The sequence below is a fragment of the Diadema setosum genome, chromosome 22 (assembly GCF_964275005.1).
Source record: "Diadema setosum chromosome 22, eeDiaSeto1, whole genome shotgun sequence".
Lineage (NCBI taxonomy): Eukaryota > Metazoa > Echinodermata > Echinoidea > Diadematoida > Diadematidae > Diadema > Diadema setosum.
This window is the reverse complement of record NC_092706.1, coordinates 18,491,064-18,504,253: the sequence shown is the minus strand read 5'-3', so window position 1 is coordinate 18,504,253 and position 13,190 is coordinate 18,491,064. Positions and strand designations below refer to the sequence as shown.

Below are 13,190 nucleotides of genomic sequence, written 5' to 3'. Positions count from 1 at the left end.
CACATTTCTGGTTTTTATCATCTTTGTCCACAAAAAGTATCAGACTAATTTAATCTGGACTGTACAACAACAACAACAAAACTGAAATGGAAAATTGCTCTCCACATTAAAAGAATGCAGAATTTTTTATACCATAAGACTTAAATTGACAGAAATAATTTGATTTCAGCAATATCCATTGATGTATATAAGGTTCATGTTGAACTGTATTTCATAGGTTTTCAGTCACTTCTACCTCCCTCTCTCTCTCCCCCTCTCCATCTCTTTCTCTCCTAGCTATCCCCCCCCCCCCCTCTCTCTCTTTGCATGCAAGAATATGTATTATTATGTGTTGGCATGGATGACAAAGAATCTATGAAAGAGATCAACTACTACACTGCATAATGCTCAGAAATGGAAGAAATGCACTGTAGCAAGTGATATATCACTTCCTCTCTGTATAAACTACTTTTGTCATTTTCTATTCAGGTATCTTTTCTCTCCCTCCTCTCTCTCTCTCTCCCCCTCCCCCCCCCCCCCCCTCTCTCTCTCTCTCTCTCTCTCTCTCTCTCTCTCTCTCTCTCTGTCTATGTGTCTCACCATCTCTATTGAAGACTTGCGGGTGTTAATGGTTCAACTTGGGTTATCATGCTGAAGAGAAGAGTGCTCTTCAGTTTGGAATATTTACTGAAGCTTGAAGCCAACAGCTTTATAGCCATGAAATGCTAAAAATTGCTGTTTTATGATGTAGGTCATCAGGGCTTTGTGCAAACATTACATTACTTCTCTTTTCACTTTGTAAGTGATGTGGAAGCCTTCAACTTGGTGAATATAGTCGATACTCGATTAGATTTCAATGGAAATGCATCATATTGTGCATCTGTACATGTCAGTCTGTAAATCTAATAGTTTTTTCTCCTTTCTTGCCCTAGAAAGAGTACTACACCCAAGACTAAAATATACATCATCCACATCTCTTGTTAACAAATTACATTGCAGAATAAATATGGAAACATTAACATGTAAGTTAGAACCGGATACCACATGTCAGAATACATCAAGAGCAAGTAGATTTTTATCTGTCACAAAATTGGCCTGACAAAAAAAAAAAAAAAAAAAAAAAAAAAAAAAATCAGTAATTGCATAAAAAGAACAGGCTGATGGACAACTACCCACACTATAAAACATTATGCCTTCAGCACTCTAGGTATACTGACACATTGTATGTATATGTATATTCAAGTGTAACTGAGTCACAAAAGTGGGTTAATGAGATATGAAACTTGCAACTTTCCATGGCAACTGATCTCATAATCACACTTTTTTTGAACGGGATTGAAAGTAACACAGATAACCCAAATTCTGTGCTAATGCATTGATGACACATTCAAGGGTAAATTGAATCTTGCAACTTCCGGCATCACGATACTTACAGCTTATATGGTGAAAAACATTTCACAAAACAGTGCAGATATCTAGTATGAGTTACAAACAGCCATGCCTACAGCATACAAACAACAAGGAAAAGAATTTAGTTGTTTTTGCTCTTTTTATAAATCAACAATACAAACAATGAATTACCAGGTATGTCAATAATGCTAATGACAGACCATGTGTCACCATTCTTTAATTTGTTTGGATTGCTGATGAACTAGGGCATGAATCAATTCAAAAGCTGTAGGATGAAAGGCTTTAATCACAACACAACTTTAGAGTCATTATTTTTAAGAGTGTATGCACTACCTGTGTGCATACGTATATTTGCTGTATAACTAAGCTGTTATGCCTTTACACGTCAATGTACACTTTCAGTATCAAATAATAGCATCTATCTTGCGTAAGACAATAAACATTGTACCATAAATCTGGTATTCTATTTTGAGAGAAAAACAAAATTTCAGGGAGCATGGCAATTCTATTTTACTATGCTTCATAAGCAAAACACCAATTTAAACCAATGCTTTTTCACAGACTACAAAATTACATTGGATTCTTCTGTTTACCATCAATCATTTTGTATATTACTGACAGTATCTCTGTGAAATATAAGAATCATTATGTGCACATATAATGCATTTGATACGTCATATGAATGAATAATACATAGCGAACCAATCCAAATTCACATTTCAAATGTAATTTTAGTAATGTGGGACGTAACCACATAACTCCTACCATGCAGGAGTAATTCATATCCACTATGTTCCCTCTTGTCACTATTTTATCTGTGATTATAAATACACGCCAACAGACAAGCGAAGATTTCAGACTTAGAAAGGAGAACTCATGTAAACATGTTTTGGAAATGTGTGCCATGGTTAATCAAGTGATTTTAGCATGGCTGTATTAAAGCAAGCTTGATTTACATTTCATCTAACTATTTTACTGCTTCTTTCTTCTGGAGTGGGTGGGGGTGTACATTTGTAACAATCCTACTTTGAAAGCTGCACTTAAAATATTCTCCCCTGCAGGATAGTTCCTACAAGTTGCTTAAAACTGCTCATTGAATTAACTAGAATGGAATTAAAAATCTACAGTAAACAATGAAGTAATCTATGAAATAAGGCAGGACTGCAGACTATAGCAAGACTTTATCCAGTGCTCCATTGCCTCTGATCAACAAATGAAATGGAGTGAGTGCACATGTACAGTACTGTCATGTCTGTGCATTTGTCACTTTTCAATAAAAGATGAAGAAAAGCAGACTGATGAAATATGTATATTTTTTTGTATACTACATAATAATTTATGTATGTATGGACTTTAACCAGGATTTTCCAGTACTATAAGAGTTACAAATCAACTTTACAGTGTTGATGCCTAAACTGTCCCTTTTCCCTTGAATTGACTGGTATTTGTTTTATGTTTGATCAAACCAATCTAGCACTAGAAATCCCATTTCTGCAGTGAAGTGCTATATATCGGAGCATAATTTCTTAACTGTAAATATTCCTCTTTCATATAGCGGAATAAAAACTTCCCTTCTTTTTTATTCCTGTTTTGCTCATACACCATCGTTTATAGTGGTTGCGGAATCATCAAAAAGCCTTAAAATGGCTACAGTAAAAAATGATCCTTAAATTAGCAACAAGTTTTAAAAGATTTGAACATCTTTCATCCAAACTTCAAAAAGTTTTTCATATCTTTTGAATTTATGCAAATATTATCAATTTAACCAATATTTTTCACGTAAGATATGTAGTGAAATTCAGAGGTACCGATAGTGATTAACAAAGATGATCCACATGATTTCTGTACCACGTTCCCCTATGATTGATCGATTAAAGTCATGCCCTAGAAAATGCATCCCTCAGTGAAAGCCATTTGAATGAATTAGATAAGGAAACATAACAACAAAAATAAGACATATTATTCAAAAGCCATACCAGTGGTCCTTTTAATGTCACTATGTTTAGTAACTTCTCATCCCAGAACTGTTTAGGTCATACATGAATGTGATGTCTCACACTCAATGTAGGCCTACAATGTACTTGGTAACATGAGACATCACATAAATTATCTTTTAGTCAACTTACATGTATCCCTATTAGTCAACTCAGGTGTATATTACATACTGAGGATCTTACATTATTGTACCCCTTTGTGCGCTTTGTTCACCAAGTGGCATACATTATACAGTACATGCTGGAGCGCTTTCTTCACCGATTGACACCAATGTCTTGAAGTCAATTCTAATGAATGGCTAATGAATTACCTAATCCCCTAATCTGTATGGTGTCACCATGGCCTACCTGTTGGACTCAGGCACACTGCTACACCTGAGTGGGTTTGTTAACTTCACAACTAGGTCAAAGTCTAGATGGATTACTGAGTGCTAATGAAAATCTTCAGCAAGTTAAGCTAAGTGCCTGGGGATATAAAGGTTAAACAGTCATCTGTTATAAAGGAAGTCAAGTATCATTTGAAATAAAGAAAAAACATGTTTGTTTGTTTTTGTTTTTGTTTTTTTGTTTTTTTTTTCATCTGTTGTGTGTGCAAAATGTAAATGAGGAGACCTATCTAATGCAAGAGCCAACTCAATATAGTTTTATCACCAGGTCAGTTACTCTTAGGCCCAACTGGATATCAAAAATACAAATGATATCTTTCTTAGAATTATATTATTTTGCTTAAACTTTTACCATTCCCTTGCAATGTCAAATTCCTTATTTTGGCTGGGACAGTTTCTATTATTTGTATAAACTTATTTACAATTCTTAAACAGAAAGGTGGCTAGTTTAATAATTTCACCTCATTTCTTCTTTATTCACCTCTGATTACAGTCATTCATGTATGTTTCATTTTGACTGCAGAGTTCTGAACATCAAGATAATGCTCCACAACCATTATTTTTCAAGATCTTAGCAATTCACCTACATTGTATGATACTCTGCTATGTTTTGTTTTTCAGAATGTCTCCAGGTTGTTGAATGTTCCACAGGCAATCTGCTCTGAGACAATGTAATCTTAAAACTTGACCTTGACTGCTGATCTGTGACTTTCTACTACAACTCACTATCAATCCCCTTCATCACTTGCTCTGTCAATAATAGTCTATGCTCTAACAAGATGTGACATAATTAATTGTTGAATATTTCACATTTTCTACACAACATAAACATTAAAATTTCAACTTCTACCTTTCACATATATTCCATACCGATCCCAACAAGAAAGCCCTGTCCCAATTTCACAATATCTGAATTTGATAAAATTTGTGACAAATAAAACACTTGAAATTCCCAAATATACATGTACTGAAGAAAATTGTTATTTCATTTCATCAAAATTTATGTCCAGATACATTTGTTCATAAAATATCTGATCATCTGGAATGTTCTGTAACTTTTGTCATTTGAGATCATCCACATCACTCAATCACCTACAGAGTAACAATTTTGAATTGTGTTGTGTCTTTATGCATTGAATTCTGTACAAACTAAATTCTAATAAGAATGTATTAAGTACAAATAAAAAACAGTCTTTGTTGTCTACGGATTTCATAATCATGGAACTAGCATCATATCATCCTACACTTAGTGATCTTGACTGGGTACAGCATTTCACTGACTGGGTGATGGCAGTTCTGGTTTGTTTTGAGGTCAAAGCCAATGGAAGGATATTTGACAATGCATCATGTTGTATGCCTTTTTATAATTGTTTCATGATAGAAAACTACATACCCGGTACATGAACATCATTCGCAACGACTGGATGAATGAGAAGAGACATCAGATCATTTAGAAACTACTTTCCCTGTTTTCCTTGAAAAAGGAGTGGTAGTAACCCGCTGAAGACAAGTCCCGAGTATGTGTATGTACTTGGGAAGGTGTCATGGGAAATGCGTGTTGTAGCAAAATCAGCCAGTCCTCAACAGGTTAACATAGTTGCCAACTGACACATAGAACTCTGTCTAGGGTCTAACTGATTGAGCTTTAAACTTTTTTGCAGGATATCATTATAGGGCATGACATCACCAAGTGTGCTTGTTTTTTAACACCACAGAATCATTAATATTGCACAAAGTGGTTTGCATTTGTACATCAAGTAAATATACTTTTCACAGACCTTACAATGTACCTCAAAATTTATCACTGTGTAGGAGAGAGAGAGGCACCTGAAAAAGACTCTTGGTTAAATAACATACCTACAGAGTAAGATTATATTACAGTCAAGTATAGAACATGTAATATATATAATGTAGTTTTATATATATACAGTCACATAGAACAGTCCACATTACAACAAATTGAAAATTGATTTCAGACTTTTCTGATCCCTAGAATCTAAACTTAAATCACATAGGGAGACCTCTAACACGTTACATTGAATTCTACAATCTGTACACAAACTAACGTGTTACAAATATTAAAATTTACAAGCGTCATTCTTCTTAACAGATTCAAAAAGATTCTTAGGTTTAGAACTGACAAACTGTATCAGAATATTCAGATATACTACTACTGCTACGTAAGGAAAAACGGGAAAAAAAAAAAGAATTGTGTACTAAACACATAAGACTGCAGTCATGAAACAGTTGACCCGCTCTATGAATTTATACTCATACCTTTGTACCGCTGCTTGTTGGGTTTCATTCCTGCTGCGGTTAGTCCGGACGGTTTGGCTTCACCAGGGCTTCGTGTAGTGCTGTTTATTCCCGCAAAATTCATAGCACTCTGCTGGGAATGAATGGGTTGCACGCTACCCTGTGCTATTGAACCAATGCCACTAGATGAGTATGAATCTTCCCGTAAATTCTGCGACGTAGCCATAGCAGGCTTGGTCGAGAAAAAAGGTAATGTATCTAGGTGGTACTGTCAGTTTGTGCACAGCTATGTACACCGTTTATCCGTGGAAATGTAGGCTACTCTGCGCTAGATTCGCTCCGAACCATGTATCGTGAAACCTGGCCGTGACCTCCGTACGCACACGGGTAGTTACCGACCTGTGATCGACAGTGTCTCCGAAAACAATTTACGTAGGTCTTGTAGAGCGTGCCGACGACAAAATTCCTTAAAATTGTCCTTGCTGTCCGAATGCTTACTTCAGAATAATGATGTAATAGAGTCCGTGATACCCAAATTAACTCATAAATTACGACAAAAACATACGAGACCGACCAATACAAAGCTGTGCACAGCACACAGCTTCCGTTCCCGTTCGTACGATTCCCAAACCCTACACAAACCGTACGCAGGAACTTTTTGCTGTTATTTCACGTCCAGGCTCGATTCATGCACGGGTGATCCCGATACTACACTAGCGAACGTTCGCTGTGCTTAGTGAATGTGTTCGCTCCTCGAACGACTCGACTTCTTCGAAGGTTTGCTACTGCATTATGATTTTTATTTCTGTTTTGTACTAAACTTATTTACCTAATATCTTATACGGAAACTTTTGTATCATAATAATCATCACATTTCAAACAGTGTTTTTTCTGCAGACTGGACTAAAGTAATCACAAATTAGTTTGATGGCACTTTGACCCCCCTATTTTCCTAGTAGACAGGTCTAGCTTTCAGTGACGTCACGTAATTTGACATCGATTGCCGTAATCCGGTAGTTTTGAATGTTGTGTCCTCATGGGGTTCATTTCGGGACACTGACCGCACCGAATAAGAGGGATCGAGAGCGATGGGGGACCGCGTAGGGTCCACTTTTGTCATCATGTCCAAAACAGGGAAAAATCTAGGCCTGAAAGGGTGTGAGCACTGGACTTGAGTACATGTACTGGAGTGATATCGTACAGTAGACGGGATTCGACCGACCAATGCAATTATACATTGCATAACACAATGGTAATTAATTTGATACTAACGGGAGTGTTGACATTGCAGGAAACGTGTTGTAAGAATTGCAAAATAATAATAAACCTTAGCAACGTTAAAAAGTTTTTATCAATTCTGTATGAACTTGGAACTGTTAAAGACACTGCTAAACACTGTAGTGGCCAAATTTATACAAAGTGCCAACTTTTGCTGATTTAACTCTTTTAAAACTGTTACTGGATGAAGAAACAACAGAGTATGGCAATCAAGAGCAATCAAAAGTTTTGATAAGTCGTTATATCCGATTAATAAAACGAATGAATATGAACAAATATAACCGCGATAGTACACCGTTTACTGAGTATAATATATCCGGACCCTCGTAGATATTTCACTCAGTGAAAAAACTACAACAAAAACACTGCTATAAATTTAAAAAAAAATAAATAAAAGCGTATAGGCCTAAGCAAAACCAACAATATGTAAATTATATATATATATATATATATATATATATATATATATATATGCATCATACATATCAATGGACTGGTCCAAAGGGTGTGAAAAAGGAGAATACCATTACTTCGAAATCTATGTGCTGTCCCTTTAAATATAACTTTTAGTTAAACTTGTGAAATTTTCGGCTGTACAAAATTAAAAGTATAATGTATTTATCAGATTTTGATACGAGGTGATATGAGTGAATGTATAGATAGTCATTACTTCACGCACTTAGGCCTATTTGCTTTTTAAATATTTGTTCATCATTTTGTGTGATGTGATTGTTTAGGATGCATAAAAGTATTCCATTTCGTTACCCATAGGAATTTTTGTACTCAGCTGCATGCCTACATATGTTATTATTAAGAAATACCTTAGTCTACTTCACCGCTTGATCTAAGGCCCTGTCACACCTTTCCGAGCAAGCCTTGCGTGCGACTTGCGAAGAACAATTTGTGCTACCCGGAAGTCCCCGCAGATGACCCGCACATGACAGTACCTAGCACGTATCTCACCCGTAGTTACCAGGAGTTGTGCACGCATGTCCTATTTACCCGCAGCCAAGTTTAGGCCCTGTCACACCTTTCCGGGCAAGCTACGAGGGGTTGTTGCGTGTGGGGATTTTCCAGCACGCAGGGCAATTTTTGCAAGCGGACAATGATTTGGGTGAGTTTCGCATGTGTCTTGCCTGCTGGACCCGTGCTACTTACGTTCTGCTTACGTGCATTCCGTGTAACCTGCGTGTCAGGCGCATGGATGGCGAGTGAGGGCTGACAACTCGATGAAGGAATCTCTCTGAAGGAATTTAACATGGCAGAAGTCCCACAGAATGTCATTATCTTGGCCGCAGCCGACTCTCAACTAACCAGCAGAAAGGCGGTAGCTGCCGTTCAGCATGCGCACAATTTTCCACGTCCGCAGAATTGACCAGCTGCACGGATATTGGCAGTTTCGACACCGTTCCTTGCCAGTAAATAACCATATTATACTCGTAGAATGCCCGCAGATGACGCGCTTCCGGCACATAAGCATAGATTCACAGGCAACTTACGTACTTCAAGCGGGTCAACTGCCTGTTACTTGCGGCAGGTACGGGCCTCTTACTGGCGTTTTGCGTGGACCTCTGTGGGCAATATCCGCGACTTACCCGAAAAAAAGTTTTGAGCATGCTCAAAACTTGGCTGCGGGTAAATCAGACTTGCGTGCGCACCTCCGGGCAACTACTGGCGAGATACGCGCTAGGTACGTTCAGGTGCGGGCCAACTGTTGGGAGCGTCCGAGTAGCAAAAAAAAAAAAAAAAAAAAAAAAAAAAAAACCCGGCAAGTCAACCCGCAAGGCTTCCCCACACACAGTATGGCAAGGCCTTGAGCATGCTCAAAACTCGTTCCGGGTGAGTCGCGGGGGTTTGCCCGCAGAGGTACACGCATAACACCGGTAGGAGGCCCTTAGCGGCAGCACCTCGCAGGTACTTACCACGCAGATACTTTGCAGCTGTAACGCAGGTACTTCGCAGTCCCCGTATATCGCTCGTAACTGAAAACGGATCGGTTTCGAAGCTCTCACGCAGGTCATACGGAATACACGCAAGTAGCAGGTAAGTAGCACGCGTCTAGCAGGTAAGACGCAAGTACGGAACTCACCAACATTCTTGTCCTTGTCCCGCGTGCTGGAAAATCCCTACTCGCAACAAGCCCGCGTAGCTTACCCGGAAAGGTGTGACAGGGCCTTAAATGTTTGAACCGTTTTCTTCGTGTTTTTTAGAAATTCTATAGTATCTGGCATTAAAGACCAATTACGATCTTTATTTTACTGTGAGAAACACACACACACAAATACATATTTACATGAAGTTGATAGGATTTACGTCTTCATCATTTCTTTGTTCTTGTTGTGTGATGTGTCTCGCTTTATTTTGTTTACACTAATGGATTTTCACATGAAAAAAAAAGTACTACAAAGTTTCTTAGCGACGATGACAGATTTACACAATAATCACATCAAGGTGGTCGGGTTCATAGTATCTTCCTCTTTTTTTTTTTACTTTTTGTGGTTCTTTTTGTCTTGGTTTTATTTTGTTCACGCGAAAGCATTTATACATCAAATATTTGACAGATAGTAAACTTTCTCTCTTTCTTTACCATATTGTTATGTTTGCTATTTAAATGTCTATCTAAAAGCGTGTAATTCAGTGTTTATGAATCAAGTAATATTTAATAAAAAAGACTAACAGGAAAAGATTCCCTAGTTTCGAAAAAATAAGGAATTTTAAAGACCTTTATCAAAGTCAGTCCAAATTTTTGCCTCCTGCGGTGTTTATATGACTGTTTTTACTCTTGATATCTATTTACGCACCGACGCAGAACTTTCATATTTTGATATACATACTATATACATATATATCCTATGCAATGTTATGATCTCTCCTTTGTTCTTCTTTGCTTTTTTGATAGAATTTGGAAAGAAATGAAATGAAAGATGGGGTGATAAAAGCGTATAATGACATCATGAGTTTCTCATGCGCATCGTATACACATAATTTTTATCTTCGCTGGCTATCCTTGAATTTAGAAAGACAATTCATGCAGCAACAACAAAAACAACAACAAATTTTACAGGCACTTAGATCGTTCTAGATTTAATTATTTCCTGTGATGGCCACTTTTTAAAACCAAAATAAACCTACTATATAATTTCTATATGTTGCATTTTTGAGGGCAAACCCTCTGGGACAAATTATTGTAACAAGATATAGTCAGCTTTAATCTTACAATTTTAGCGATTATTATCAGGTGTAAAGAGCTTTCAAAAGCGGAATGATGAATGTAGATGCTCTGGCCTCCGGAACGTTAGGCCCGTGCGCAGTTGAGTTATCTCGTGTGTATTCTTATGTATCTTCTTCTCTATCTTTTTGTGTTTGTGTTTGTAATGTATGTATATCTGTTTGTAATATTCCAGTTCTATATAAGCCGTATACGAGAATGGTTAATTTGGTTCAGATTATTATGTATTTTGTTTTCTTTTCTTTCATTTTTTTCTTTACTTGAGAGTGACGACATCCATTACACAAGATGACTCTACACGTCATGGAAGCATTTTGACTGATTTGCCCATCGAAGGTGTACAAAAAAAAAGAAAAAAGAAATCACTCCAAAGTTTGTGAAATTGGAGTAAATGCAGGCAAGTTAAGACACAAATTCTGAGATTATTTCGGGTGCTGTTCGTTATCCCGAAGGTTTGTTATTCCGAAAGTTCGTTATTCAGAAGGTTCGTTCATCCGAAACACACAAATTCCCTATACCTAGAGGTTCGTTAATCCGAAACAAACAAATTCCCTATACCTAGAAGTTCGTTAATCCGAAAATGAAAAAGGGTTCGTTAATCCGAACATTATTTTGTGGCGTTATTCCGAAGGTTCATTATTCCGAAGGTTCGTTAATCCGAAAATGAAATAGGGTTCGCTATTCCGAAGGCTCGTTTATCCGAAAATGAAATAGGGTTCGTTATTCCGAAGGTTCGTTAATCCGGAAATGAAAATTGGGTTCGTTATTCCGAAGGTTCGTTGATCCGAAATGAAATACGAACCTTCGGAATAACGAGCTTTGTTTCATTTTCGGATTAACGAACCTTCGCTATAAAATGAACCTTATTTCATTTACGGATTAATGCACCTTCGGTATAACAAACCTTATCACATTTTCGGATTAACGAACCTTAGGAATAACGAACCTTCGGAATAACGAACCTTCGGACTAAAGAAGCTTCGGAATAACGAATCTTCGGAATAACGAACCTTCGGAATAACGAACTGTAACCATTTTCCCAACTCTTCGAGGATTCTTGTTTATGTAATAAGGCACCACATGTGATATATGTATATGTCACTGATTTTTTACTTTTCGGCTCTCTTCTTGCATAGCTGAAGTTTCCCCAGAAACAACATTGTCTTCATGACTTGCGGTTATTCGTAACAATAACGACAATAATAATGATAATGATAATAACAATAACAATGATAATAATAATAATAACAATAACATATATGTGTATATATATATATATATATATATATATATATATATATGTGTGTGTATATATATATATATATATATATATATATATATATATACACATGCACTGTATATATTTCTCAACAAAATCTAAGAAATTTAAATTTGGGTTAAACCAATGCAGTTTCCCTTTAGGCACCCTCTGACTATTCATCGATTTCGCATAATGATTTCTGTTTCTTCAGCTGCTCGCTTTTGCTCACGATGTCTTATCTGACTTGCTGTCTTGTGTTCAGACATTGTATCCGCTATCAAATAGTAGCCCTCTCGAAGGGATAACTGCATGTCCTTTAAGTAACAGTAAAAATGTCTCATGCAACACAAAGGAAACAGTGAAATATCAGACCTTGCTTATACTGAAGCAGTTTGTCGATGTCCCATATGCGAAGCTGACTTTTGTTTGGCTTGTTTGTTTGTTTTTTTTTTCTTTGTATTTTCAAAGTATATGATAGCCATCATTATTTTTAATTATGGTTTTCAAATAGTTTTCGCCGTAACTCAAACGACCATTTTCTTTGTGCAATATAGGATACAGGAATACGCTTGATATCTTTCGTAAACTGATGAACCGTTTCCGAAATATGATTTTTTTTCTTAATGTCCTTCCTTCTTAATCATTATACACCTGTCTTGTCACAGTGTCATCTTGCTAGCAATGAAGGTGATGAACTTATTGTTAAAGAAGCTGACTGGTTGATGTGTTATGCACTTTTGGACCGTTTCTTGTATACTCTTCTTTCTTACTTTTATTCTCCGTAGCCGGAATAGCCGGAATTGCCATTAACTTTAAGACATTCGGACAGGAGGCCATGAACATCTCAACCTTTCAATTTGAAGAAATATAGTTTTTCATGTTTAGAAAAAAAAAAATCCACCTTATTTTTTTGCGGATTTCACAATTCCTAATTGATCAGACAAAGCCCTTGGCGACTCATAAATGATTCCCCCTTGTATGAAGGTGGATGACATTTCAGAGTCTTGTCAAGGAGATTATTGTTTTTATTGTATATCATTATACTATTGTTGTATATTTCAGTAGTCAATCTAGATTGTTCTGCCCGTTCTCTATTTTTCTGAGAATACTGTGATGTAATCTGTCGAGTCCTGCTGGAATTTTGCTGCAGACATTTTCATCTTTGATTATTAAATTGGCAACTCTGATTTTACTGCATATCATATATTTGAAAAACAAACAGAAAATATTCTAAGCTGGTTAATTCATTAGGTCTGCACAATGAAAAAAAATAAATACTAATATTAGACAAAAACATTAATTGTAATCTTCGAAAACGTGTTTTTGAAATTGTCAGTTTCAACTTCAGGGAATTATTGGCTTTTGGTAATTCTGCCCCTGAAGAGAGAGAGAGAAAA

At 36.6% G+C, this 13,190-nt stretch overlaps 1 protein-coding gene across 1 annotated transcript in view; it reads right to left on the bottom strand.

Moving 5' to 3' along the window:
* Positions 1-6,647, bottom strand: part of LOC140245031 (uncharacterized) — a 335,831-nt gene extending 329,184 nt beyond the window's left edge. Inside the window, exon 1 of the mRNA XM_072324621.1 lies at positions 6,047-6,647. Within this exon, the coding sequence (XP_072180722.1) occupies positions 6,047-6,251 (205 nt within the window). The 5' untranslated portion in view covers positions 6,252-6,647. The remainder of the gene's footprint in view (positions 1-6,046) is intronic.
* Between the last annotated feature and the right edge of the window lie 6,543 nt (positions 6,648-13,190).